The sequence below is a fragment of the Corvus hawaiiensis genome, chromosome 5, assembly GCF_020740725.1.
Source record: "Corvus hawaiiensis isolate bCorHaw1 chromosome 5, bCorHaw1.pri.cur, whole genome shotgun sequence".
Taxonomy (NCBI): Eukaryota; Metazoa; Chordata; class Aves; order Passeriformes; family Corvidae; genus Corvus; species Corvus hawaiiensis.
In genome coordinates this window covers 72,611,871-72,638,180 of record NC_063217.1, presented here as the reverse complement: position 1 = coordinate 72,638,180, position 26,310 = coordinate 72,611,871, and the positions used below count along the sequence as shown (strand labels likewise).

The 26,310-nt window shown below is 41.7% G+C and overlaps 1 protein-coding gene and 1 long non-coding RNA gene across 3 annotated transcripts in view; both read right to left on the bottom strand.

Annotated features, from left to right (window-relative positions):
- Nucleotides 1-1,535: 1,535 nt before the first annotated feature.
- On the bottom strand, nucleotides 1,536-4,155 carry LOC125326665. The gene is made up of 2 exons (XM_048305121.1): nucleotides 4,071-4,155; nucleotides 1,536-3,319 (listed from the first exon to the last, which is right to left on the bottom strand). The coding sequence occupies exon 2, from the start codon at nucleotides 2,250-2,252 to the stop codon at nucleotides 1,536-1,538; it is 717 nt and encodes a 238-aa protein (XP_048161078.1). The 5' UTR covers nucleotides 2,253-3,319; nucleotides 4,071-4,155.
- A 13-nt stretch (nucleotides 4,156-4,168) lies between these two features.
- The window catches only part of LOC125325967, a 51,169-nt gene continuing 29,027 nt past the window's right edge, over nucleotides 4,169-26,310 (bottom strand). Inside the window, exons 3-4 of one of the 2 annotated variants that reach the window (XR_007203634.1) lie at nucleotides 13,321-13,396; nucleotides 4,169-4,247 (exon numbers count right to left, since the gene is read on the bottom strand). This is a non-coding gene — a long non-coding RNA (uncharacterized LOC125325967). Of the gene's footprint in view, nucleotides 4,248-8,306; nucleotides 8,442-13,320; nucleotides 13,397-26,310 lie in introns of those variants that run through there. The other variant, XR_007203635.1, reaches the window with a different exon arrangement.

Here is a 26,310-nt window from a genome sequence, read left to right as displayed (position 1 = left end):
CACTGGATTTCTCACCTGAAAGATGTGCAGAGTCACAAATTAGGTGCCTTCCTCCTTTTCAAAGTCCTCCTTGATACTTGGATTCTTTGACAGCTTTCCAGTTCGTTTTAAATAAAGCTACTTACCTGTGTTCACCTCTTTTTAACAACTATTTGCTGGTACCACTGTATACAACATTAATTCCCAAAGGCTAAGATTTCACTCTGTAAGCCCGATTTCTTTAGAGGAAAATGATTTCTCCTTTTTTCTACCTTCTTACCATGTTCTCAGAACTATACCTAAATACCAATCATTTTCATAAGTGAATTACATATTTTTCCATCCTGTGATTCTCAGCCTTGCCATGAGAGATGGTGGCTCATAACCACTGCTCTCAGCAAGGGACCACTGTTTGCAAAATAGTGACACGCTAAGGGCTGAGCAAGAATTTACAAAATAAGGCTTAATTTAAAATCTTCCCTTCTCAAAATATAGATATTATCTGGAAACAATTGGTATAAAGATTAACATCAATTCTAGGGGAAAAAAAAAATCTCGATATTTTCAAAAGGAGAATGTTATTTCTTAGTCAGGCTCTTTTAAACTGTAGTTTACACTGGCTGCTTGTTGGAGATTTAGGGCTGGGAGACAATTTGGCAATTAAAGCCTGAGACATTTTCTAGCTACCCAGGACATGAAGTTCACATTTCATGAATTAGAAAAAAACTTAGAGGAATAGTTGCTGAGAGGATCTGATGGCTGCAAGTTACCATCAGCTTCAGCCCCCCTCAAACCCTCCCATACTGAGTGGGAGACATTTATAATAATGGAACACTTTCATATAAACTTTTTTCCCCCCCTGCAAAATAGTCATCATACAAATCACACAAAAACATTAGAATTATTACAGGTCGGAGAAATTCCAACAAAATTTTGAAGTTCATGCATTTTTATAATTGCATTTTTTCTCGGTTTTGTCCATCTGTAATTAAAAGCTCTAAAAAGAAAATATCTTTTAAAAACGTAGCACATACCTGGTCGTGCTGTCACAGCTTCAGTGGAAGAGACAGAGGCAGTGGATGAGGAATGCTGGTGTGGGACACATCCGAAGAGTCTGCGTGGGATATTATTGGTCCTTTGCACCCCTTGTGTCTAGCCAAAGCATTTTTATCAGCTTCCAGCCATGTTTCAGAGACAAATACAAATAACAGAAAATAACAAACACTACAAAGTCAGTGTGATTTCAGGAACAGTCCCCAGCCGGGGCTCCTGCCTTCCCCCTCACACACACATTGTGCGTGTGCAACACTTGCTGATGATTCAGGCAGAACTCATTGAGTCAATTCACATTTAATGACTTCTTCAAGGGTAGTTTTACCACTTTCCGAGCTATAAACTCAATTGTAAATTTTTTTTCTCCACACTTCACGAGGAAATTTCCACTCTGGAGCCGGGACTGTAACATTTTACCACAGCTGATGAGGCTGTGGTAATGGCGGCAATCCTGAGGCAGGGCCAGACGGGCTCACTCGCAACTGAAACAGCAGCCAGGGTTTTCACGGAATCCCGGGATTCCCCAAATCCATAGGAATTAGGTTTTCCTGGGAGGCAGCCGGCGAGCAGAGCTGCCAGGGACCGCAGCTCCCACAAGTCGATCCCATTTTCATACGGACACCAGGAGGCGCTTTTGCCCTTGAGGCAGAGGCGGCTCTGACCCGGCCTGGGGGTTCCAATTCCTTCCAGCCCGAGGCGGCTCTGACCCGGCCTGGGGGTTCCAGTTCCTTCCAGCCCGAGGCGGCTCTGACCCGGCCTGGGGGTTCCAATTCCTTCCAGCCCGAGGCGGCTCTGACCCGGCCTGGGGGTTCCATTTCCTTCCAGCCCGAGGCGGCTCTGACCCGGCCTGGGGGTTCCAATTCCTTCCAGCCCGAGGCGGCTCTGACCCGGCCTGGGGGTTCCAATTCCTTCCAGCCCGAGGCGGCTCTGACCCGGCCTGGGGGTTCCAATTCCTTCCAGCCCGAGGCGGCTCTGACCCGGCCTGGGGGCTCCAATTCCTTCCAGCCCGAGGCGGCTCTGACCCGGCCGGGGGGCTCCAATTCCTTCCAGCCCGAGGCGGCTCTGACCCGGCCTGGGGGTTCCAATTCCTTCCAGCCCGAGGCGGCTCTGACCCGGCCTGGGGGCTCCAATTCCTTCCAGCCCGAGGCGGCTCTGACCCGGCCTGGGGGTTCCAATTCCTTCCAGCCCGAGGCGGCTCTGACCCGGCCTGGGGGTTCCATTTCCTTCCAGCCACACCAGCTCCCACCACCTCAGAATCCAAGCTTTCAGCAAACAAGACTGAAATATGCTGGGGTTTTTGAAACTTCCTCCATCGAGACTATCAAGTTTTAAGTGGAAAACACGGGATTATGAGCAGGGTCACAGATCCACCTCTCCACCTACTGCCCTCAGCCCTCAGTGACGCCATCAGGCCCCAGAGCCACCCAGGCCTTCGAACAGCAGAACCAGCTCTTTTTATGTCCCTGAAACAAGTTTTTTCAAGTTCTTTTTATCCAAAAATAGGCATTTTATGTTCCTGATCATCCTGGAGTCTGAAGAAGGCAACAATATGTGTGGGCCTCCCATATACCAGCATTGCTCACTGTGTTTGGACTGACATTTTCAGTGTTCTTTTTCTTTTTCTTCTTAAAACAAAAATCCTAATTGAAAGCCCCACAGAGAAGCTGTAAAGTTAAATTTAGGACAAAGGTAGCTGCTTCTGCAGGTCGGTTTTCAAATCCATGGCTTGAAATGTGACTGACAGACTGACACACCCTGACAGGAAAAGAGCTCCTTTGGAAGGACTTCTAAAAATCAGTGGTTTTATAATTGATCTGAGCTTCAGGAAATGGGAAGACAAAGATGCTTTGCTGGTTTTCCACACATTTACAGGCCATGTTTCTGAAAATTAGTTTGTCATGAAAATTTCTCCTAAGGGCAGCATTTAGGGATAAGTTTAAGTCCCACAGAGATTTCAGCAATACTGAAGGCTGAGTACAGATTTAAATGCTGCTAAAAGGGTTGGTTTTTCTGACAGGCTTTCAAAATCCACTGTTCAGGGAATATGCATTTCAAAAGGGGTTCACACCCCTAGGCTGTCCCAATGTCGTCAGCAATAATAAAGTGCTGCTATGCAGGCATTTCCAAACCACAAATTTCCTGAATTTTTTCTTAGCTGAAGTTTTGCTCATGTCTTTTTGTCTGAAATCTTCTTTCCAATACTCATTTTAACTGAAGTTAGTAGATTAGCATATTTTATCAACTACTGGAGCTCTACCTTTGACTGCAATTAGGTTTGGATCAGGTCCTGAAAAAAAAAAGGACAGGCTATTTCAATAACTTAATTTTTTCGTGTCTTAAAAGTAATACGTAACAGTGATTTAAATGTATATTCAACCACCTTTTTATATTATTATTCTAAACAGAAAACCTGTTTTTCTTTGTTTTCAAGAGAAATCACTAAGTCTGAAGAATATGCTTAAAGAAATCAAAATTGCCCTTAAAAACAATGTCCTTGTAGCTGGGGATTATTTTATTGTCTTTTTTTTTCCCTTCGGCATTTCTTTCAACACTGACTGAAAACCCACCTCTACTTTCAAAACTTTTATTTTCAAAAGTTCCCCCATTTAATCAACACGTATGTTTTCTCCAAAGCCTTTCAGAAAACTCTGTAACAACTGGAACTTGAATTCAAAATGAAATACAAAAGCTATGCAGGAAAGGGGAGAACAGGTGGGGAAGAAAATAAGCCCTGACAAAATGCAAGTTCTTTCAGCTGCTGCTTTAACACAACAAACAAGGTGTTACTTTTCCCAGTGCCCAAAGGAATGTTTCAGGACTGCTGCAGCCTCAAGCACAACCTGCTGCTGCTGGAGAACTGTTTTTAAATCCTGGTGCATTGTTGGAGGGTCGTAGCAGTACCACAGCCATGCTCAATGTGTTCAACAAACGTGACTGTTCCAGATGCAGCAAGGTGCATAGTGCACTCTATTTTTGATAGTTTAACAGAGGGGAAAAGCCACAAGGAATGGCAGCAACAAAAGGTGACATCACTGTACCCGTGTTACCAGGAGTATGCTTGGGCCTGTGGATCACTGAGAATGGTGATCACCTTGGCCTTGGGGGCAAGAGGATGTGCTCATTTGGGAGCTTTCCTAGAGCAGAAATAACTGGCCCTTTTCTCAAAGATGAAATGCCTTGCTGCATCGACTGGAATGGCAAAAAATTCCAGGGACCTGGACAAGTGTGAAAGAGAAATATGGATTAAAAAGCAGAGCTATTCTAATCCCCAAACTATTAACTATAAATATTTTATTTACTATATGTAGGCTATATCTCCAGGATGTATTTATATGCCTGTAAATGATGAACGTAACTGAAATTAGGTGTAAGGATATAAAACCACCAGGGCTGTGTTTATAGATAAAGCTTCAGTCAAATATAAGTTACTGGTGGTGTGACTATTTTATAGCACAGTAAGGTGAAAAGTAGATATCCAGGTTTCCACTCCAGTGCTAGGCTTCCTCCCAGAAGAGCCCAAAGTAATCAATTTATTTATCAGAGAAAAAAATACCTGAAATTTTACTATTTCCTTCATATTGATTCCTGCTCACTGATGAGCCTTACAGGGCCTGATTTACACCACATTCAGTTAATATTGTCAATTCGTTTATGGCCTACACCCAGAGCAGCTCATGACTTCCCATATGGACAGTGACAGAAGCAGTGATAAAGTGAGATATTTATGAAGCTCTGGTACTAATTATTGGAGACTTGGCTGGCTCAAAGATGCCTTTTATCTGCAGGGTAGTGCAAAAAGACAAGTCTAATCAGTGAAGCTTCAAAACTCAAGTTAGGGGTTCCAATCACAATCTAAGTCTGCTTTTCCCAGACCAAAAAAACGGGGGGAAAAAAAGAAATATAGGTACACGAAGGCCTGCTGTTCCTAAGTAAGAAGCATCTTTGGATGCTGCAATGCTTTGCTTTGTTTACTTAGGAATTCCTCCTTCCTGCTTGACTTCTGACAAGAAACTGCTGTTGAGGCGCTTCCTTTGATTGGAATTCTCAAGCTAATCCCAGCTCCATTTTGTCTTATGTTTGTCATGAAATAAACACTACTGATATCTGAAACAGAGCCACAGACAGCTGTGCTAATTATACTAAACCAGCACCTTTATTTAATCACCCTTTTTATCATTATTAGCTAAACAGTAAATTGAGTATTTACACAACATATTAAAAAAATGCAGATTACACATATCTCAAAAAAATCTGTACCTGTCTGGAAACTATTGCAACCTATGAAGTGTGCAGCTGATAAAAAAATGCAGTTAAGGTAGCCTGATGGTCTGAATGGACCATCTATGTCAAAATTCTGCTCCTAATTAACATGGATAAAATCTTAAGTTTCTAATTTGTATCTTTATCTCATTTACAGGAGTGGAATATTTTAATCTTGGAAGTACTGAACTGGGTGTTGAATATCATACATTATCTAAGAGAGGCTTTATCACAACATAAGTTTTAGAGTAAATTTGGCTTATTCTTACCAAAACATGCACACTACTGAAGCAATTCCTCATCCAGTAATCCAAAAAAGGCTGATAACTTTGTATTTCCATGTCTTTGGTACACCTTGTGTAAGAAGGGGGTAAGAATGCTTCCCAGGGACATTTCTGTTGTCAACTAATCAGACACACGAGGCACGTTTCCAGAAGGGTTTCCTTGATGTGATAATAATAAGGGAAATCAGGGATTATAATGCATTGCATCTCACTATTGTTCATTTTATTGCGTCCCATTTAATGGCTTTATTTCCTTCACACTGTTATCTTAGTGCTTCACTAAGATACAGTATGAACTCTGGATTTAATGAATAATTTAATTAATATTCCCCTTGCCTTTTCACCGGATTGTTAAGAGAAATATAAATACAAGATCTAGGAGTTGATCTTGAGATACCAGAACGAGGCCACTTCCTGAGCAAAGCATTCCTCATTGCCTTTTGTTTTATTCTTTTGCTCATTTAATTAGTTGCACTCCCTTTTGTGCATTTCAACCTCCCGTAAAATTACTGTACACTTAGGATGTTTTCTCCAGAATAAATTAACATTGCCAAAATCCAAGCGGGGATAAATTAAGTACGCCCTCGAACTGCTAATATCAGCTATTTCCTGATTTTTGAGGCACTGACTGTTGATATGGGTTTAATTGAATCCATTTGGATAATATGTATGTTCTTGTACATAGACACACTTTTCTCAATTATCTTAATATGTGTTATACCAACTATGACTATGTCTGCAGGGAATATATATTACTAAAGTTGTTATTTAATAATTAATCAGATATTAATCACAGTTTTTTGTGTTTCCAGCCAGCTCAGGCATTAATGTTTTTTCAATATTTACCAAGAAGTTACATTTTTATGTAGAAATTATTTTTTTTTCCAGTAGAAGAAGGTGTTGAAAACGTATACAGACACAAGGCCTTTATTTCACACCATTCTACTCAGTAATTCTCTCTTCTTCCTTTATTTTTGCATTGCATAAAATCTGTTGGTTTGGATGAGCACTTTCAAGAATATATATATGTATGTGTATATATATATATATATATGGCTTAGAACATACAACTTTCATCCTCAAAATCTGTCTATGTTTTCATTTCAGAGTACAATTCACATTTGCTATTTTAAATGGCAGCTTCTATTTTTAGGCATCCAATTTGCTTTAAATCACTTTAACCCCACTACCTTAGAAGTGGGGTTTTTTCCCCTGTTCTTCCTCTCTTCACCATAAGTTTTAGAATTTCTTTGCTTTCACCAGACCCAGCTTGTCTAGACAGCTACAGTAAATGCTGACTTGGTTATCCTGGTGCTGTGCCTCACTGAAAATAGGCATACTTAGTGAACTGGAATGGGAGGAGATCAATAAAACACCTCTCTGTGTTGTTAGCTAAGTACCCCATATCCTGTGCTTGTGTGCTGCACAAAAAGCAGCACTGTAAAAGCTGGAAATAACCTTCCAATTGTCTCAAACAGACATTAATCACTTGTTTAATATTATCATTTGTACTTGATATAAGACCAGCCAAGACCCAGCGCACAGCCAAGAAACAGAGAAAGATGGATGCACGTTATAAATATTAGCTAACACATTTTTAGGCTATAAACTCACTTTGTATCCCTCTCTTCCTGAAGGATTTATTCTCCAACTTAATAACTGTATGCATCCTGTCCCATAATGGTTCTCCTTTCAGACAGCTACTTTCTCACCTCATGATATCTCTTCCCAAGCTTCTTCCTGTAGGACACCAAGCTGAATCTCATCCAGAACAATGCTATGTGCCCATAATGGCAACAGTATTTCAGACTATTTTTGAAAGTCCACTGAAACAGCTAATTAATCTCTTTTTTTTTTCCTGAAAATTTCAGGGGCATACAAAATTATGTGGTGAAATAGGGATCACAGTGAAAACCACGGTGAAAACAGGTATTGTGTCTGGAGCTGACCTTTTTGGTAAATAAATTACAAGGAAACAATCATGCTTCCAAGGCTGGTGGCATTACACTGCTGTTCCCATATGCCCCTGCATAGTCAGCTTTTTGCACAGTAGGAACGAGAAGGAACAAGAATACCTAAGATTTTTTTATCCTTTTCAACCTGAGTTTTCATTTTGCTTTGCCCCTTTCTGTTTACTTCTTTGTTTCTTCATTTGCAATTCTCACATTTTAGCTTGTATCTGAATTCTCCAAAGGCCTTCCATAGGACACGAAGGAAGTCAAGCCTAAATTCTCCTTCTCTAAATAACAGAAAGCTCTTGATGATTTCTGTTCCCAAACCTTAGCACCATTGGAGAACAATTTTATTCGTAAACAATAGAACCTTTTCTTCCTAAATACATGGGATCGACCAAAACTGTTACTTTGTTTACATTTTACCTTCATTGCTTCTCAGTACAACATAAAATAAATTTTCCTGAATCTTGTAATCAGAGAATTTAATACATCTGCATTAAAAATTTATAAAGGAGTACATTCATTCACGAGTTTCACATGGTCTTCTTCTGTCTCCCTTGATCTTCTGATACACAAGAAGTATACAAGTATGAACTCCAGAAACTGAGAAACAGCTGTCCCTTTACACTTAACAAATGCTATCTAATGCTTCTCAGGTTCCTAAATGAGAAACTTGGTTTGGAGTTTCTCAGTAAGATGAAATACACGTCTCTGTCACATCCAGACTTCAAGCAGGCAGGAGATTTTCTCATTTGGACTTTTCTCATCACATTTGGAAGCGTATGCTCTGCTGAAAATGGATGAGGTTTAAGATCCCAAGCCAGTTCTAGTTTGAAGGTCACTGCCCACATTTATCACCTCTTAAAGGCCTTCCCAGAATCCATAAAAGAAAGGCTTTTCTAGATGCTTCCTGAGAGGAACACAGTAAATTAAAACTTGGTACAAGTCAGCAGCTTCCCAGATGGCTTATCATCATATTTAAATCATTGCAGCAAGCCTCTCTTTTCCCTCGGAAGGCAAAACAGTGGAATGGAACAGGATGAAGAATCTAAGTATATGTTGAAATTTTTTGTGTGTGTGTGTTGAGATTTTACTAAGAAACAAACATTTAACTTGACTCATAATTGGGGAACTTGCTGAAGTGTGCTATTAATCATCTTCTCCTGCTAAGACTGCTTTCCTGAAGCACGGCCTCAGGACAAACCACAAACCCCTTAGACAAAACACTGGGAGTGCAAAAGAACTGCTCCAAATGAATCATTCAAATAAATATCCAGCTTGAGAGCTAAATTTGAAAGCTCACTTATATCCTGTAAATATATGCATTTTCAGATATAACAGAGGTGTCTTTTCAAACAAGAGGTGTGTGCATAAAGCAATAACTGCAGAGCATAGCGCACTAATACACTCTATGAAGTCAAAGCTAACAAGTTATAAAGAGACTGAAACGTCTTATTCTCTATCCCACAAGCCCGAAGGAATAAGATGCATTCAGTTTACTTTATTAAGAAAGGATATTAAACCAATCAATCCAGGAACTAGCACGTCTGTGAATCAAAAATAAGCATTGCTTCTGCATGTTGCAACACTCTAGATGTCCTTTAAATTAACTTCTAAATCACAGAAGTACCCTATCTTGAATCTGGTCTCCAGAGCACAGCTGTATGAAACACTCGAGGTAGCTTTTAAGTAAAACTTGCACATAAGGAAGAACAAATGGTATCCAACTGTATTTTGACACAAGCCACTTTCTGTGCATCAGGTTTGCTCTGAAGAATCACAGTGGAGCACAAAAGGATGCATCACAAACTCCCAGCACACTGACTGACTGGAAACTACATTTTGAAAGACTGGCCACTATATCCACTAAACTTTTCTTACTCCTACCTGGACTTCTTTAATTTCCTGAGGTTTTCTTTTAGAAGAATGATAGTCTTCAGAGAGAACAGACTACAAAGGTATGTGAAAGGAGCAGGGCTACAATAAATCCCGAGGAGAAATTTCCTGGGGAAGAGCACTAAGCAGTAGGACATGAAAGACGGGCAGCTTCTCAGATGCTGCACAAACCTGGAATTTTTTAGACCAGACAAAACACCCACAAAAATGGATTAGATGAGAAGTAATAAAGGCAGAGATAATACAGATGCAAAAACATGGCTATTAAGCCTCTTTTGCTCTGAATCACTGGCAAAGAAGAACTTGTTTGTGGTATTCTGGTTTTGACTTCTCTTGAGACACTTCCCATTCGTTAATTCAGAAATCTCACAGCTGTCACCAGGAGGGACAAGTGTGCCTCTCCATGTGACACAGAGACACCTTGCCACCCAGACAAGCTGTGCTGAGGGTCTCAGCACCTGCTTTGCCTTCCGTGGAAGCTGGGCCTCTGCTGGAGCTCACCGAGCTGTGCTTCTGTGGGTATCCTGTTACAGCCATCCTGGGCAGGAGGATTAAACAGAGCTTCAGCAGGGCTCCCCCAACATGTAAGTCACCAAAAGGAACAATCTTCCCGAGGGGATGTATGGCTGGGACACAGCACCCCTCGTGCTCCAGGCACTTGAGCAAGGCGGTGCAATTATGCTCTGTCCCACTCTCAGAGCTCATCTAAGCCTCGTGCTACTGCAGCAAAGCAGACTTGAGCCTATTGATTACATACCTATTTATGTTATGAAGGTACTTTACTTTACAAAGTCTTTTTAAAAAAGAAATCCTACTTCTCTATGGAAAAAAAAAATCTGTTTAATATGTTTTAATCTAAGTAAAATGGCCAGTTTGAGAAAAAGTAAGTGATATGTCTAATAAAATCATAAAATGCAATTTTAAGCTACAGGGAGCTGAGTAAAACGTGGCATAGGAGCCTTCATTTTTTATTATAGTTCATTAATCTTGTTAATGACTTATTGAATATCACTGTAAAAATTGATCCCAGTGGCTACATTGTTGTCTGCTTTAGCAACCTCTTCCAACAGCCGCGTTGAACTGAAGGAGCATTTCTTTAATCCATTCCGTGCAGCTTTGCAGGGAACACTGCAGCAGATGGGCTTTATGGCTGGGCATGATTTAAAAGCTTTCACATTGTTCTGAACTGTGCAGGAACATCTATTTTTCCCTTTTTACATGGATAAGAGGAGTGTATGTACACTCAGAGTAAGTTACCTATGAATGCAAACCATCAGCTTTGCTTTCTCTGGTTTGCTGTCCTGAGTTAGGCTGAAATTCTATTTTTAATGGAGAATATTTCAATAAATCTTACATGTAACAAGACAATTTCCATCCCAAGCTTAAGAAGTATAAGCACACACCCTATTTGAAGAAGGGATTCCAGCAAGACAGACCCAATAAATCTGATTTTAAATGAAGCAGAAAAAGCTGACCAAGGACTACTGCCTGGTAATGCTTTTGTTGCCCAACTTGTCATACATGCATTTGTTTCTTTTCAATACATTTACTGAATAGCAAAAGTGAACACACCCCTTCATTTATAATTCCTTGTTTAAATGAAACTTTGACATATTTAGGGATAACCTGGATACAGCTAAACACAAATGAAAGGTCATAGTACATATTAAAATTAATTACTTCAAGCCTTCTTTCTAAGTGAAGAAGCAGCAGTTGACAGTATCATTAAATACTACCAATACTATCTTTTATCAACTCACAGTTTTAGGACAAACAAAAAGGAGAACAATTTTTCCCTAAAAAGGGACAGAATTTTTAATAAAGACAAAACCAAACTACTTCAGATAATATATCACTACAGGAAATACACTATTAACTATCATAATGGATTTAATTCCAGTAATGACTAGATTAGTAGCACTGTTGCTTTATATTAAAAAAAAGAGATGTATTTATTAAAACTGGAATCTATATTCTATGAAATGTGATTCTTTTATTAAGCAAGGCATTAGTCTTTTTAGCTTTGTCATGCCAACTATGAAGTAGCCTTTTATGCAAAGTCTTTGGATTTTTCTAAATCCTCCAAGCTGATTCCCATTCCCTCAGTGGGTCAAAGTCTTCTCTGAATTAGTGGACTTTACCCTGACATGTTGCAGAAAATGAAGCAAGAAATCACCTCCATCTAATTTCTCTCCCACTTTTCTCATTCATACTCTCATTCATCGTGTTCCATGGGCACCCAAGATTTAAATTACAATAGATGGCAATTAATAATTGAAACATCCAGTCACACTTAATAAGAAATTAACTTCTGTTTTATCTCAGAGTTTTCTGCCTCGCTGCTGCAGTTCTGTAGGACATTTTCCCAATGCTCTTTTTGCTTATGGAGTCAAGAATCCTGACAAAATGTTGAAGTCAGTGATACGGCTGCTAGAGCAGTTCCCTGGAAAGTATGCCATGCCAACTGATTTGCAGATGATCCAACCAGCAGAAATAAATACACTAATTCATTTTAGATATATAGGAATGAGTCAAATGTTTGCCAGAGTAGCCTAAGCAGATACGATGGAAACAAGCAAAAGCTGCACACCTGTTGCAATTGTTTGCCAGGGAGGATTCACATTTCACTAAAATACCACATTTTATGTTCTTGAGATTAATCCTTTTACTCTTTGGCTGGAACCCCGATGCTGCTCCCATTTAGTGGACAGCACATTTAATCATATTTTATATGGCTCATAAAGCAGATGAAGTCTCTCCTATGTATGTCACCAAGTCTTGTGCTGCCACAGCTCCCTGTACGAGAGATGGAAGGTGCTTTGGAGGAAGAGCATTTTCCAAGCGGCCAAAAGGTTCAGTCTGCGGCGCGTGGCAAACCTTGCTCTCCTCCGGCTTCCTGGCAGGAATGATCCCAGTGCTGTAAGAGGGGAGCTCCTTTGGTTTACATTGTTGCACTGTGCAAACCCTCTGCACAAGTTACTGGTTTAATCTCTGGTATTTCAGGTGGCAGGATCAGTCTCCTCAGAGAAAATGGGAACGGTTGCAGCGCTGCAACCTTCATTTCTTGCTTGCACAAGCCAGGCTGTCCCTAGGGTTTAGCAGCACTGTCACTCAGGGGACCATGCACTTTGTTTTCCAGATCCTTCTCTGCTGAACATGGAAAGCACACTACTTATTTACAAAATGAAGAAGCTCTGAGAAGTTTAGAAATGTTCTTACATGTATTTTCTTTCCTTTACAATTAGCTTTGCTTCTAGCTGGATATCTTTTTACTGAAAGTAGATGACCTCTTACCTCTTCGTGCCCTTCCACTTTAAATTCTGTACTATCTTCCAAATTTGTACATGGTTCCACCTGTGTTTCTGCCATGTCCAGCAGATCTCATCACCTCACCCAACAGTCCTCAAGGAATTGCAAGCTCCCCTTTCACACCACGTTGAACTAATGCCACTAAGCATTCCTCATTTTCAAAAGACCAAAAGCTCCTAAAAATATTTGGCTACTATTGAAAAGCAAGTTTCTGGCATTTCACATTTCTTACAGATTAAGGAAAACCACTGTAGCTCCACTGAGTTAATGGGATCTACTCACATCTAACTCGATGACACAGTGGGCACTCGTTTTTGTATTAATCTCCCACTGTACTATTCTTTGTGCAATTCCCCCAGGGACAGTGGAGATGAAGAGGATGCTGACAGTCCTAACTAAATTCTAGCCAGAAAGTGCAGGAAATGGACTGCTTTTACACTGGGGCTACAGATCACCTTCCACTTAGTGCAGGAAGCTGTGACACGTCGGACTTCTCTGTGCTAACCTTCACCTCAGAGGAGCAATTCAGCTCTGCCTTACTGTCAAAGTGTGTAAAAAATGCTCATCTGTCCCAAGGGACTCACCTGGATCTCTGCAGAAACCACTGCCAAAGCAGGTGAGATATGGAACTGTCACAGCTCTGCTGGTGCCCCTGAGTCACTGCAGAGACAGAAATATTTTCACAGCTTTAACAACACAACGAGGGAAAAAAGGGAGCGGGGGGAAGACACAAATGGAAGATCTAAAAGCCCACCTAGAAAAGACACCAATAGCTTTCATATAATGGTAGTTGCAGCAAATTAGTTTATAACCAAAGGGAAAAGCAGCATAAACCCTTCACACATGTACAACAAGACATTCAAACCCTTTGAATCATCAAAAGGTAAGGAACACTTGCTCAGAGCTCTGGTCCTGAGCCAAGAGCATGTTTGTTTGTATCAGTAACAAAACAGAAGTTATTAATTGGGGCTGCTCATGATGGTAACTGAGTTCACTTCTGTCCATATGTCAGGAGCAGAATTTGATTTTCCATGTCTGCCAGAGCCTTTTCTACTTCACTTATCCTACATCGGGCTGTGGGCGCAGAGTTATCAAAACAGAAAAGGGAACAGAGATGGAGAATAAATTGATTAGGGCAGACCTACAAGAGATTGTCACAGGAAGAACCAACTGGGAGAGGACAGGGATATTTCAAGAGGTGAACTCCACAGAAGAATGCAAATTTAAATGAATGTTTACTTTCCACAGTGTTTTGTGTCTTCAGGCAATTACTAGCAACACTCAGCAACCTTCCAAAAGAAGCAGACATTTAAGGAAGGAAAATACCAGCTAGAGCTCCTGTGGGTTACAGAGAGTAGCAGGCAATCTCAACCTCTGTGTGACAACGGCCTAACTCATTATTTGCTGGGCTGGCAAGGAAATTCCAGCCTTCTTTCCCTGCATATTTTAGTCCAACAGGCCAGGGACGAGAGAGATTTTTATTCCCTCTCTTCAGAAATGGCAGGCATGGCTGCCTGTCCTCAGCTGGATTAACTGCAGTTCTTGTGTATTTCTCAGACAGAGGGAGTGGACACCAGCCTGGCTTTGGCCAGTGCTCTGCCCCCACCTCCTCTGCTGAAGAAAGCTCATTCCTGGACCTGTTCCAGCAAGAATCTCCAGTTTGGTTCCTTCATCAGGAACTTCAGAGCAACACACTAAGCTAAACTGCTACCAGTCTCCCACTTCATGTTCCCATCTTCACTAAAGATTAATCTAGAATTAATTCAGTACTTTTCACAGCCATGCAAAAGAAGCATATTTTTCTTAATAAACGTGATTTAATAAAGAAATTAAAAAATAAGTCTTTGAATTACAACTTAGGTAGGATTTTCAATTAAAAAATAGCTATAAAAATAAAGACAAGGTTTGCCCCACTGCATTACAGTCTCTCAAACCATTCTGATCCATAAATGTTTTAATCAAGATTCATCTACCAGACCTTTTTTCCACTGGATGATTCCATCATTGATTTGATACATGAAGCAATTTACATTAATAACTACAATATTACACCAATTATTTCTTTTATAATGAAAGCAGAAAAAATATCAAAACCTTGCCAGAAAACTGATATTGAAGGGTTTCTAAAGCCTCACATTTAAATAGCTTTAAAATAATTTAACTGTACATATTTAGTAATGCAAATCTAATGGTTTCAGAGGAATTCTCAGATTGTGTAAGGTAAGCCAGTATTTAGGAAGTCTAATCATAAAACATTCTTTCCCCCCCTGCATGATTAGGAATTGTGAGGATACTTCTCTTAGCTGGTAGGGAAAGAAATAAAAGAAGAAAAGAACATAAGCCACCACTTTCTTCTGCTTAATATTGATGTCATAGCACCGTACAGCTTCCTGGACCACGTTCGGGGCTCCATTAAAATCTAATTCCTGTGAGCAAGTAAACCAAGGAAAAGTACGCTGCAAAAACAGGGATCCAGTAGTGAAAACTTGCAAGGTAAAGGGAACAGCTAAAGCACAAGATGAAAAAAAAAAAAAGTAAAAGAGAATGAACTAATTAACATTCTAAGGATTAATTTAGCCACAGAACATCTGCTTTCACATGTCCCTCTGCTGAGATCCAACACGAGTGCTTGTGTTGGTTGGCTTTGAAGTTGTATTTTATTATCTAAGAGGTTCTGTGCACAGATTTTGATAGGGATTATGGATATCTTAGTGCCAGAGGGACCCCTGGGCCCCTTCTAACTTCTCTTAGTTCCTTTATTTCCACGTGACTTGTATCCATACGGCATTCTCTATTCCTTGTTGAAAAGTTCTCCACTGGGCACAGTTACAGTTCATATTCTATTTTAAAACATTTAATGTTCCATCCCTCATCTGCTTTCTCCACAAAACAGGACATTGTAATTCTTTTTTCCTGTACATTCTGCTACGCAGCCAGCTAGTTACCTAAAAATGAGACCAAGCTCTTACCCATTTCTTTAATTCCTCTACATTTGCTATTCCCCTAATTTAACAGCTTGTTTTCTAAGAGCATCTTCAAAATCGTGTCCATACAGGCCCAAATAAGATCCCAGGGTTCTAACAATACAGAAACCACCTGCAGCACTGTAAGAAATACTTTTTAATCTGGAAAGTTTCTGAGTCCCCTTCTTGCCCTCCTGATTATAAATACAAAATAGAAACTATTTCAAAACCCAGGAGAATGTTCCTGGTGGATCTCTCTGTGGACAGTTTTCTGTTGAAGAATGCCCACGCAGAAATTTTTTAACACAGAAGATCTGAGAAATTCACACTGACCATGGTAATTAAAAAATTCAGACTCAGTGATCAGCAAAGATAATTCATGCACACACAGAGCTGTCCTTGTAAATTAAGAATCAGGCAAATTGGTGGCTCTCAGCAGTGGTGGCACTGATGGTTTTTAACTGCACCCATTATACATGGAACAGATTTCTCAGGCTTTCAGCACTGGCCTACCTGGACCCCTTTATGAATACAAAGTTATTTTCATTAATGAACTAAACTAATCCCACCACAGTTAATAAGTAGCTTGTTTTCCTACCTGCAGGTAACACAAACCTGCAGGTCATTAACTCCTTTCCCACTAGATAGTGTCATTAACACATGCAATAATGATGTTTTCCATTACTCTGTGTTACTTCACTGAGCATCAGAACTAAAAGATAAAGCATTGAATTGACAGCAAAGTCATTTCAGCTCACCGACCCCCAGCTAAACATTTATCAGTCTCTAACTTGGTCATCATATCAAAATAATTTCCCAGGAAAAAACCCTCTCAACTTGTTGACTGCTGAACAAATTGAACCAGGAAATAGCTTCTTGTATTTTTAAAGGAATAATTGATTCTGTGGCTCTGTGGTTGCTGGTCAATACAACAGTAATTGGAATCATCATGACTAATGCACAGATCATTTTACAGGCCTTTCTTATTTGCATGAACATCTCCTCAGCTCACCTCTGGTGTGCTAGGCCAGGATGTTTCCCCCACTCTTGGGGGAACTGGTTGTTAAGCTACACATGCAGTTCTTATTAGGCAGAGCAAACAATCCTATGTATGCTTTAGCTTATTAAAAGCATAATTTAGCTTGCTATTAAGGTACTATTTTGAGTGTGTCTGTCTGATTACATGGGCCCTCATAGTGAAAACAAAAATCTCTTTTTTCATCTTGTGTGTATTATCAGTCTTGACTGCCATTTTTATATCAAAAAAGAAGGATTTTCAAAATATTTTCCACCTTCTTCTTATTCCCCTTTTGGAAGTGCCAGCTTGGACCTCTGGTATCTCACTGCTCACTTTTGGAAAACCTGGAAAAACTGGCCAGTGTACTCTGTCCTTGTCAGAAAGAGACATTATCCCACCTCCTGCATAAATCATGTGTTCCTCCTGCATCTTCTGAAACTCTCATATTTATTAGCAGACAAATACTCTGTTCCTCAAGACTTTAATGCATTCCCTTGCCGTCAGCTTGTACCTGCAAAGCAATTGTGATTCCAGTTGGGTCACTGTTAAATATGCTATTAATTACTTCAGGAAGACATTATACCATACTCAGAACAGACTGTAAACATTTTATGTCATTAGGTAATGCACTGAGGCTGTTTTTAATGCCAGAACAGCTCTATTTATATACTGTGTTGCATAATTAGCTACTAATGAGGCTCTAACTTCCACTGCTGTAAGGCCTAGATATCTGTTCCTCTTTCAATGAATTCATTTTTGCTGTCTCATTAACACACTAAAAAACCTGCAAATTGTATTTTAATTAAAAGCTAAACTACCTCTGTCTGGAGACACTAATGAACAGACACACTCCAAGGGAAACACAAGAACTTTGTCAGTCAAGAGGACAAATACCTTGCCAGAAGAGTAGCACAAAAAGATAACACAGCTCACTCTCTTATTTTCAAGGGCAGGCTCTTCTCTACTTTCTCCCTTTTTTTTTTTTTCCTTAATTTTCTCCTTTTGTATCTTCAGCAAGGTTGCCTGCCCTCAGACTGACAAACTGCAAGCTAGACCCTAAGAAACAGCAAGACTGTCTTAGAATCATGAGGTGTGTGTGTATTTTGAGTCTTCCTGATGCTTGCTACTCCTGTCAAGTCTTCTGTGTCACGTTTTCTCTATAGCTGCAAGGGCTAAAAACACACCAGCATAAACTCATCTAACTACGTGACTTCACAACCATTGCAATAAAATCATGAGCACTGACCACAGTGCTTCATTTCCTGACTTCTGCAGGCACTTCAAGCAATTAATCAAGCAACATTCTCAAATCCATCAAGTCATCAGGTTTGAATATACTGGGCAAGGAACAGCATCCCACTAATCTTATCAACACACACATACAAAGGCAATTGATTGTACAGCGTTCCAGTGGCAGAAACAGAGACTCAGGTTATTTTAAAAGACCTCAAGGCAACATAAAAATAAAATGGAAAATGACACTCAGAACTAATGTTCCAAACTGTATTAAAGCACTGTGAAAACATCCATCTGCAAGCAAATAACCCAGGAGCAGGAGAGAATAACTAACAATTAACATCGGAGGTAAGGAAGCAGCACTTTTGAAACAATACAGGCAGTTCTAGAAACATTCAGGAAAAAGTTCCCATAAGCTCCTGCAATTAGTGACAGAAAAGGGACTGTATTATTCTCACTGGAAATTGCTGACAGAAGCTGTATCAGAGAAAGAGCAGAGGAAAGACCATCATGGAAAGATTTCTGGATTAACTGTCTGCTTCCCTTGCAAACACGGGACTCGGAACTTGCCGTTCTGCCTCACTTCTTAGGATAACTGGAAGCTACCCTAGTAAATGACACCAGACCCCTGTACACAGCCAGGAGTTCTGCTTCTTGGTCTTAAATTCGGGTATTTCATTCCCATCTCCTTCATGTGAAGAGTTCCTTAATCTCTTATGAAGGGTTTTCCTAATATTAAACTAAGTGGTGGATATTAGGAATGCTTAGCAGTCTATTCTCCCTGAAGATGAAAATCCAAAGTAAGCCAACTTAATTAAGAATTAATTCCCTTTAAATCACAGCCCAAATTTCTCTCGCTGATCAATTATTTGTGGCATGAGATGATTTACAGGACACAAGGGCAGATTAATTTAGGTGACAAAAGTGATTTCAACTCTCATCAGAGATATTCCATCCTGTTTTTTAAAAAATTCACCTTTTTAAGATAAGTTTGGGCCTGCTTACAAGTCTCTGTGTTTTGACTTTGATATTTCTTCACACAGAACCCCAATGCCATTTTCATTCTATTACAACCCCTTCTCTCTTCCTAATTGAAGGGATAATTCTGAAAACTGTGCTTTAAAAGAGTGTATCGCCTCCTTGGAATCTCTGAAAGTCTTCCGAGGCTGCAGGAAAAGTACTGGCTCCTTTCGAACACTTCACACCAGGGCTCTGAATATCAATAAAGTTCCAATGAATTAACACTGTTATTGCCCTTCAGTGGAATAACTCAACTGAAATGCTGGGGTTTTCTTCTGGTGAATGAAAGATTCTATCTATCTAAGCAGCTGAATACACAAAGATGGCTCCACAATTGCATGAGAACATTTTAACTTCTGTGTAGATACAAAAATGCTGCTAGCAAGAATTTTCTTGCTATTTTCTAAGTCCGTGAGAGACTTTTCTCTCTCACAGAAGAGGTAGCAGAGTTATGTAAACAACCAACCACCTGCAACCTTGAAAAGTCTTGTTTATGGTACAGCAGAAAAATATTTTGACAATGGATGTTTTAGGATTTTAGCCAATCACCCCAAGGGGTGGCTGATCCTTTGTCCAATTAGACTACGAAGAAAAAAGTCTATAAAAGAGTTTGTAAAATAATTAAATCAATCACTCTTGCTGCACAATTCCTGCCTGCTGGATCTTCTCCCCTCCTCCTCCCCATGGCTGTGGGACATGGTGATATACCCTAGGGCTGCGGTAATATTTGGTGCTGCCCGACGTGATCTGCACTCTCTGACGTGTCCTGCACGCTGAGAGCCAGGCCGAATTCCTGTAGAGGTACGCTGTTCCCCTTCCCCCCGGGACCGGGAGGTCCGACAGAACTAAGAAATGGTGAACAGCGGCTCACAAACAGACACTGTGGTAATAGTCTGGAAAGGTGTGTTCAGCATCATGCACACCTCCATTCCTGAAAACTCAGTTCGGGAATTATTAGATTGGGCTACCTTAAAAGGGATTTCCATGGACAGAGATACTGCCCTGGACTTTGCCTTATGGCAGGAACTTGGCTGTGCTGTCTGGCGCGAACTCCCGTCTGGGGGCCCAGCAGCGTTAGAATTATGCCAGACCTGGCGCTCGTTATTTATCCTGCTGACCGACCTTGACTGCGGCAGCAGAGCTGGATCGCCTATTTCGGTGGCGAGTGACGGAGGAATGTCCGAGGGGGACCCCGCTGACCGGGCTCCACAGGCAGAGCCTGCACCGCCTCACCCTGCACACTCGCAGGACTCCGCGGCCCCCAGGGACCCCGCGCCGGCAGAGGCGGGGGGGTCGGGGCAGCAGGACGGCACACAGCCTGCCTTGCTGCTCGGCTCAGCAGCGGCCACGGCTTATACAGGGCCGCAAATTAGCGGCTTAGCAAATGGTACCCCCAGAGCGGCTCCTAGCCTGTTTGCCTATGCACCAGCGGAGCAAAAGCCGCCCAGATGTCCGTTCTTAGCCAGCGTAGCACCAGGCGTGACTGCACCAAGACTGCCTGGGTGTGGTCTGCTGCCCTCCTTGGCGCTGGACTGTTCTGCACTGCTGCAGAACCGAGCCATCGACCTTTTAATACAGCATCTGCCTTTGCTGACAGAGTTAACGAACATATCTCGGCAGCTGGGAGAACTGCTCGGCTTGCAAAAGCAGCTGCTGCAGATGCCAGATGCACCAGGCCTGTGCCTACCGTGGGAGACGCAGCTCCGAAGCAGGAAGCGGCACAGCTGGCAGCGAACCTGGAAGTAGCGCTGCTGCGGGAAAACCCAGAAGTGGCCGCGGCTGCAGAGCGGCGGCCGGGGGCAGCAGTGCCGAGCACGGCTGGGGAGCAAGGGCCAGCGGTGGCCAGCGGGTGCTGAACGCTGCCGTGGAGTAAGAGACAAGCTCAGCGCCGGGCACGGCTGTAGCCCCGGAGATGGCTGCAGCAGCTCCAGTACCAGTTCGGTTGGGACCGGCCGAGACAGCATCCCATAAAGAGGCTGCTGTTCAAACTGCAGCACAGCCAGCTGCAGTCTGTGCTTTCTGTTCTGCCTCTAGCCAACCTAGCCAAAGTGCCCCTCTCCGTCCATTTCTGTTCGCTCCCAGCACCTCAGAGTTGCCTTTGCCTGATGACTCATCATCGGGAAGTGAGGCAGATGAGGTTCTGGGCCCAGGTCGTCAGGCGGCTGTAGCCGCGCGGCGAAGGAAAAGGCTGCGCCGGTCTCGCCCCTGGACCTTTCAGGACTGCACGGTAACAGTGCGTCCGACCCACTACAGTCGCTTCTTAGAGTCAGTTAAAATGCGAGCTTTGGAGGAGGGTGACTGGAGGTTATTGGAAACCCTTGGAATGCCAAATAGATTTGAGGATTCTGGAGGTAATTGGGAAGCTGCTACACTCCATCCACAGGCTGTGCCCAAAGTTCAGGATGGTAGTGACTCCCCAAAAGGGGAAATCCAAGCTTTCCCAGTGTATAAGGCTCTCCCAAATTCAGGCGAGCGTGATAAGCATGAGGTGATTGCTTGGAAGGTTGCACAGGATCTGCAATCCAAGGTGGCACAACATGGGCTAGGTTCTGCTGAGGTTACGCAGATAATAAGGGTGATAAATACAGATTTGCTTGCCCCGTTTGATATCAGACACTTAGGTCAAATTCTATTTCAACCTGTACAATTTACAGTTTTTGAGAAAACCTGGAGAAAGCTGGCTGCCAAGGCTGCATTAGGGAATATGCAGCTGCCTGCTGCTGATCCTAGACGGACAGCAGGAATGGATGCTTTGATGGGGACTGGTCCCTTCTCTGATCCCAGTCTACAGGGCACCTTGTCCTCTAGCGTCCTGCAGCAAGCTCAACAGGTCGGCATGGCTGCCCTGTTGAAAACCATAGAGTTGTCAGCACCCAGAAAGCGATATACTGAAATAGTTCAAGGGAAATCAGAGTCATTCCTCTCCTTTGTAGAGAAAGTTGCTGCTTCTCTCGAGAAGCAGGTTGAGGATGATGGGTTAAGACAGTTGTTGTTAAGGCAGTTAGTGAGAGATAACGCAAATGAGGAGTGCAGAAAAATCATAGATGCCTTACCAGGGGATCCTGAGGTAACAGACATGGTCGAAGCCTGCGCTAAGGTGGGATCTGGGAACCAGAGAAGGTCTGCTTTGGCTGCGTTCCTGCAGCCTGTTCGCACATCTGGTCATGAACCAAAGCAACCCAAACAGGCGAAAAAACGGAAGCGGCCTAAGCCGAGCCAAAAAGAGAACACACCGATCCCCCAGTGCAAGAGGTGTGGCAGGCCAGGGCATTGCATGGGCTACTGTAGATCGCAGACTCATGCCGATGGTCAGCCGTTGTTGGGAAACTTCCGCCGGGGTGCAAGGAGGGGGAGTTGCTCTCCGATGCAGTCGCTCCCCCAGAGAGTGGCACAGGTACAGGCACAGGCCTACCCAGCCACCCTAGAGACAGCACCCAGGGATCAGACAGCACCCACGGATCAGACGGGTTTGACGTCCACACCGCAGACGCAGTCGTCTTAGACTCTAGCGGTATTTATAAGGTTCCCTTGGATGCATATGGACCCTTAGCCCAGGGATCCAGTGCGATGCTGGTGGGAAAACCTGACGCTAGCCATCAAGGAATCTTAGTGCACTCAGGAGTTATTGATGCTGACTTTAAAGGTCAGATTTGCGCTATGGTCTCCACGCAAAAACCCCCTGTAACTATTCCTGAAAAGACCTGCCTTGCTAAATTAGTGCCTTTTAAGTCTTGTGTCCCCAGGGTAGAACAACAAACTCACAAAGATAACAGCAGTGGATCTACGGGACTTCCGCAGGCCTTCTGGACTGCAGACATCTCTGACCAAAGGCCACAGATGACATGTACCCTGATCCTGCCGAACGCCCGTCCACCCCGGACTCAGCTTCGAGGTTTGATTGATACAGGTGCTGATGTAACTATCATCTCCTTCTCTGCATGGCCTCCCTGATGCCCTTTAGCCCCGGTGGGATTGGCCATCGCAGGAGTAGGAGGAACCACACAGAGCTATTCAAGCGAACGGCCCGTGGTGGTGAAGGATTTAGAGGGGCACACAGCTACAATTAAGCCTTATGTTGCTACCACTCCCCTTAACCTTTGGGGACGGGACATGTTGGCAGCTTGGGGCGTACCGATTGGGACAAATTTTTAGCAGGGTCACTGTGCGTAAGGGCGCACAGTATCCTACACTGCCTTTGTGGTGGCTCACTAACACACCAATCTGAGTCAGACTCTGCTCAGTTAGCTGAATTAAGGGCTGTTATCATGGCTTTTCAATGATTCTCACAGGAACCTTTGAATTTGGTAACTGAAGCGAACTAGCAAAAGCTTTGTATACAATTAATCACCTTACAGTACCACAAAATTCAAATAATCCTGTTATTCTGAATCATTTTCTCTCATTGCAGTCTGCAGGTGAGACACAACTGCCCGGGCAGAAGTCTGGGTATGGAATTTACTTACTAACCAGTGGGAAGGCCCACATGAGCTTATCGTTTGGGGTCGTGGGTATGCTTGCGTTTCCACAGATACTGGGGTACGGTGGCTACCTGCAAAATGCGTTCACCCTGACCTACGGCACCAGAGGCAGAACAGGCAACCTCCAAATGATGGCCAGAACGCCAACCATCCAAATGGCAACCAGAATGTAGATCATCAGCCTAATGACTCTTCTGATGATGACCAGGATGTCAACCATCAGGCAGATGGTCCTTCCACAAGCAGAGACTGGGATGGTCCTTCCACCAGCAGAGGCTGAATTTTAAATTTCTTGTTATGGAGTCAGATAGTTAAAGCCTTAAGGACATATTTAGAATTAATAACTGATGTAGATTTCTATTTAGGATTAATAGTAGAGTTGTTATCAAACAAAAAGGGGTAATTGTAGATACAAAAATGCTGCTAGCGAGGATTTTCTTGCTATTTTCTAAGTCCGTGAGAGACTTTTCTCTCTCAGAAGAGGTAGAAGAGTTGTGTAAACAACCAACCACCTGCAACCTTGAAAAGTCTTGTTTATGCTATAATAGAAAATATTTTGACAATGGATGTTTTAGGATTTTAGCCAATCACCCCAAGGGATGGCTGGTCCTTTGTCCAATTAGACTATGAAGAAAAAAAGTCTATAAAAGAGTTTGTAAAATAATTAAATCAACCAATCTTGCTGAACAATTCCTGCCTGCTGGATCTTCTCCCCTCCTCCTCCCTATGGCTGTGGGACACGGTGATATACCCTAGGGCCTAGGGCCTGTGGTAATATTTCCAGATACTACTTTTTAAACCTCTTTATTTGAGCTTCTGGATCCTACAGTCAGAGGTAGTAGCAGCTGTTTACTTAGTATTTTACTAATTCATTTACTAATTACTAATTAATTAGTATTTTACTGATACCTTCCTTTTTTTAAGAATTAAGTCTTTACGACAAAAAGCAAATAATAAAAACAAAACCTTTTTTTCTCATGATCAACTACGAAGGCTGAGCAAATAGAATTAGAGCAGCAAGTACTCTTTAGGAAAAAAACTTCAAAAAGTATTTTAATGTATTCCAGATATCAGTAGAATAGGATATGAGACAGAGAGTAGTCTTCAGCCCAGACTTATGGAGAAGAAAGAGCCATTTAAGAGGATCTATGGCTTTACTCTTCGAATATTCTCTTGAATTATGTACCATTTTGCACAAATCTGATCTATTACAAAAGCAACAAAACTGCTTTAGGAAGCATTTCCCTCTCTCTTGTTGATGAGGATTATCTGTTTATAAATTACAGGATGAGTAGCTGACACATTTTATCAAGTGCTTCTCGTAAATCCCAAGGAATCTGGTTCAATATACTACCGGATGATGGTCTTTAAACGCTCAGGAGAGTTTTCATTTCAAACATATGTGTGTTTTAATGAGTCACAGAAACAATGATGCAAGCAGGATACACTGTGTGTGAGGAAGAGCAGTTCGAAGAGCAACAGCTGCATGAAAGCATGGTTAGAAAAACTAGAAAACATTTGAAATATGGAATAAAATTGGCAATATAAGCTAGGGCTCTGCATCCATATTTAGGTCATCAATAAGTCTATCCAATGTTGATAAAGGAATACAAATTGTTCTGAAATTAGCTGCAATGCAGCAGTTGAACCACAGTTTTCCACTCTGTGCTCCAGAGACTCTTTGATGTCCATGGATTGCTCTGCGAGTCCATGAAAGGCTTTGCTTATAAAAACAGGCATTATTTGTCAAGAGACCTGAACTTGCTACACAGAACTCTTCAAGGAAACCGACAGTAGATGGTTGGGATATCCCACCGTCTCCTGTACAGCACTGAACACTGGAATAGCAAATTGCATGGAAAGAACCATTATCAGCAACTACTTTAACAAAGAAGGATGGAGGTGGTATTTTTCACATGAGTAATTCTTAGACTTGTCCCAATGTCATCTGATTATACTTGAAAAATGTCATTAATCAATGGGACTTCTTCTGTGAGTAAGGACAACTCTCCAGAGAAGCTGAAGAATTTAATTCCGTGATAGTTAATTTTAATATACAATGGGAGCATTTCAAATGGCCTATTTACACAATTTTCATCTGCATAAAATAGAAAATGTCACCTCAATGCTAATACAACATTCCTGTAAATTATGCACATTTTTAAAGCTAATGAAGCTGTCATTATCATATTAAAATTTGGCACAGCAGTTATTTTTAAGTTATCATTGTGGCTTTTAAAATATTTTGCAATTAAATTAATTCATTTGTATTACTTCTAGGCTTGTATGAAAACTATTTTTTTGTCTTGCCTATTAGGATGAATGAGAGTACTATGCTTTATTACACGTTCAATCACATTCAAAAACGTGGCTGCCTTCACTTCCCCCACCAATATGGATTCTTTCAATCCTGGTCTCAGTGAGAGCAGAAACTAAATTCCAGCTGATTTCACTGGAAGCAGGTCTGAATAATGAATTTATGCTGCTAGTAATAAGGATCAGGAATCACATTTAACATTACGTTTTTCAATCATTTACTATGTATGGAACAAAAGATCACAAATACACTGCTTTTAATTTAATTTAACTAGGCAAAATATAGGTCAGGCCTTAACTAGTACAGAGAGACATCTCTTCATTTGCAGACTGGATCTCTCCCTTTATTTCAGTGCATATTGTCTGCATTTATAGTGAGGAGTCCACAAACACAGTAACAGTATGTATTGCTGCTGGGCACCATAAAGAAAGCAGTAAAAAGTAATCACTTTTTGGTCATTATAATGGTCATTACAATTACACATGTTCACACAATGCCCCATTCCCTGCACATCCCTGCAATGCACTCTTGTTCCCCTTGTC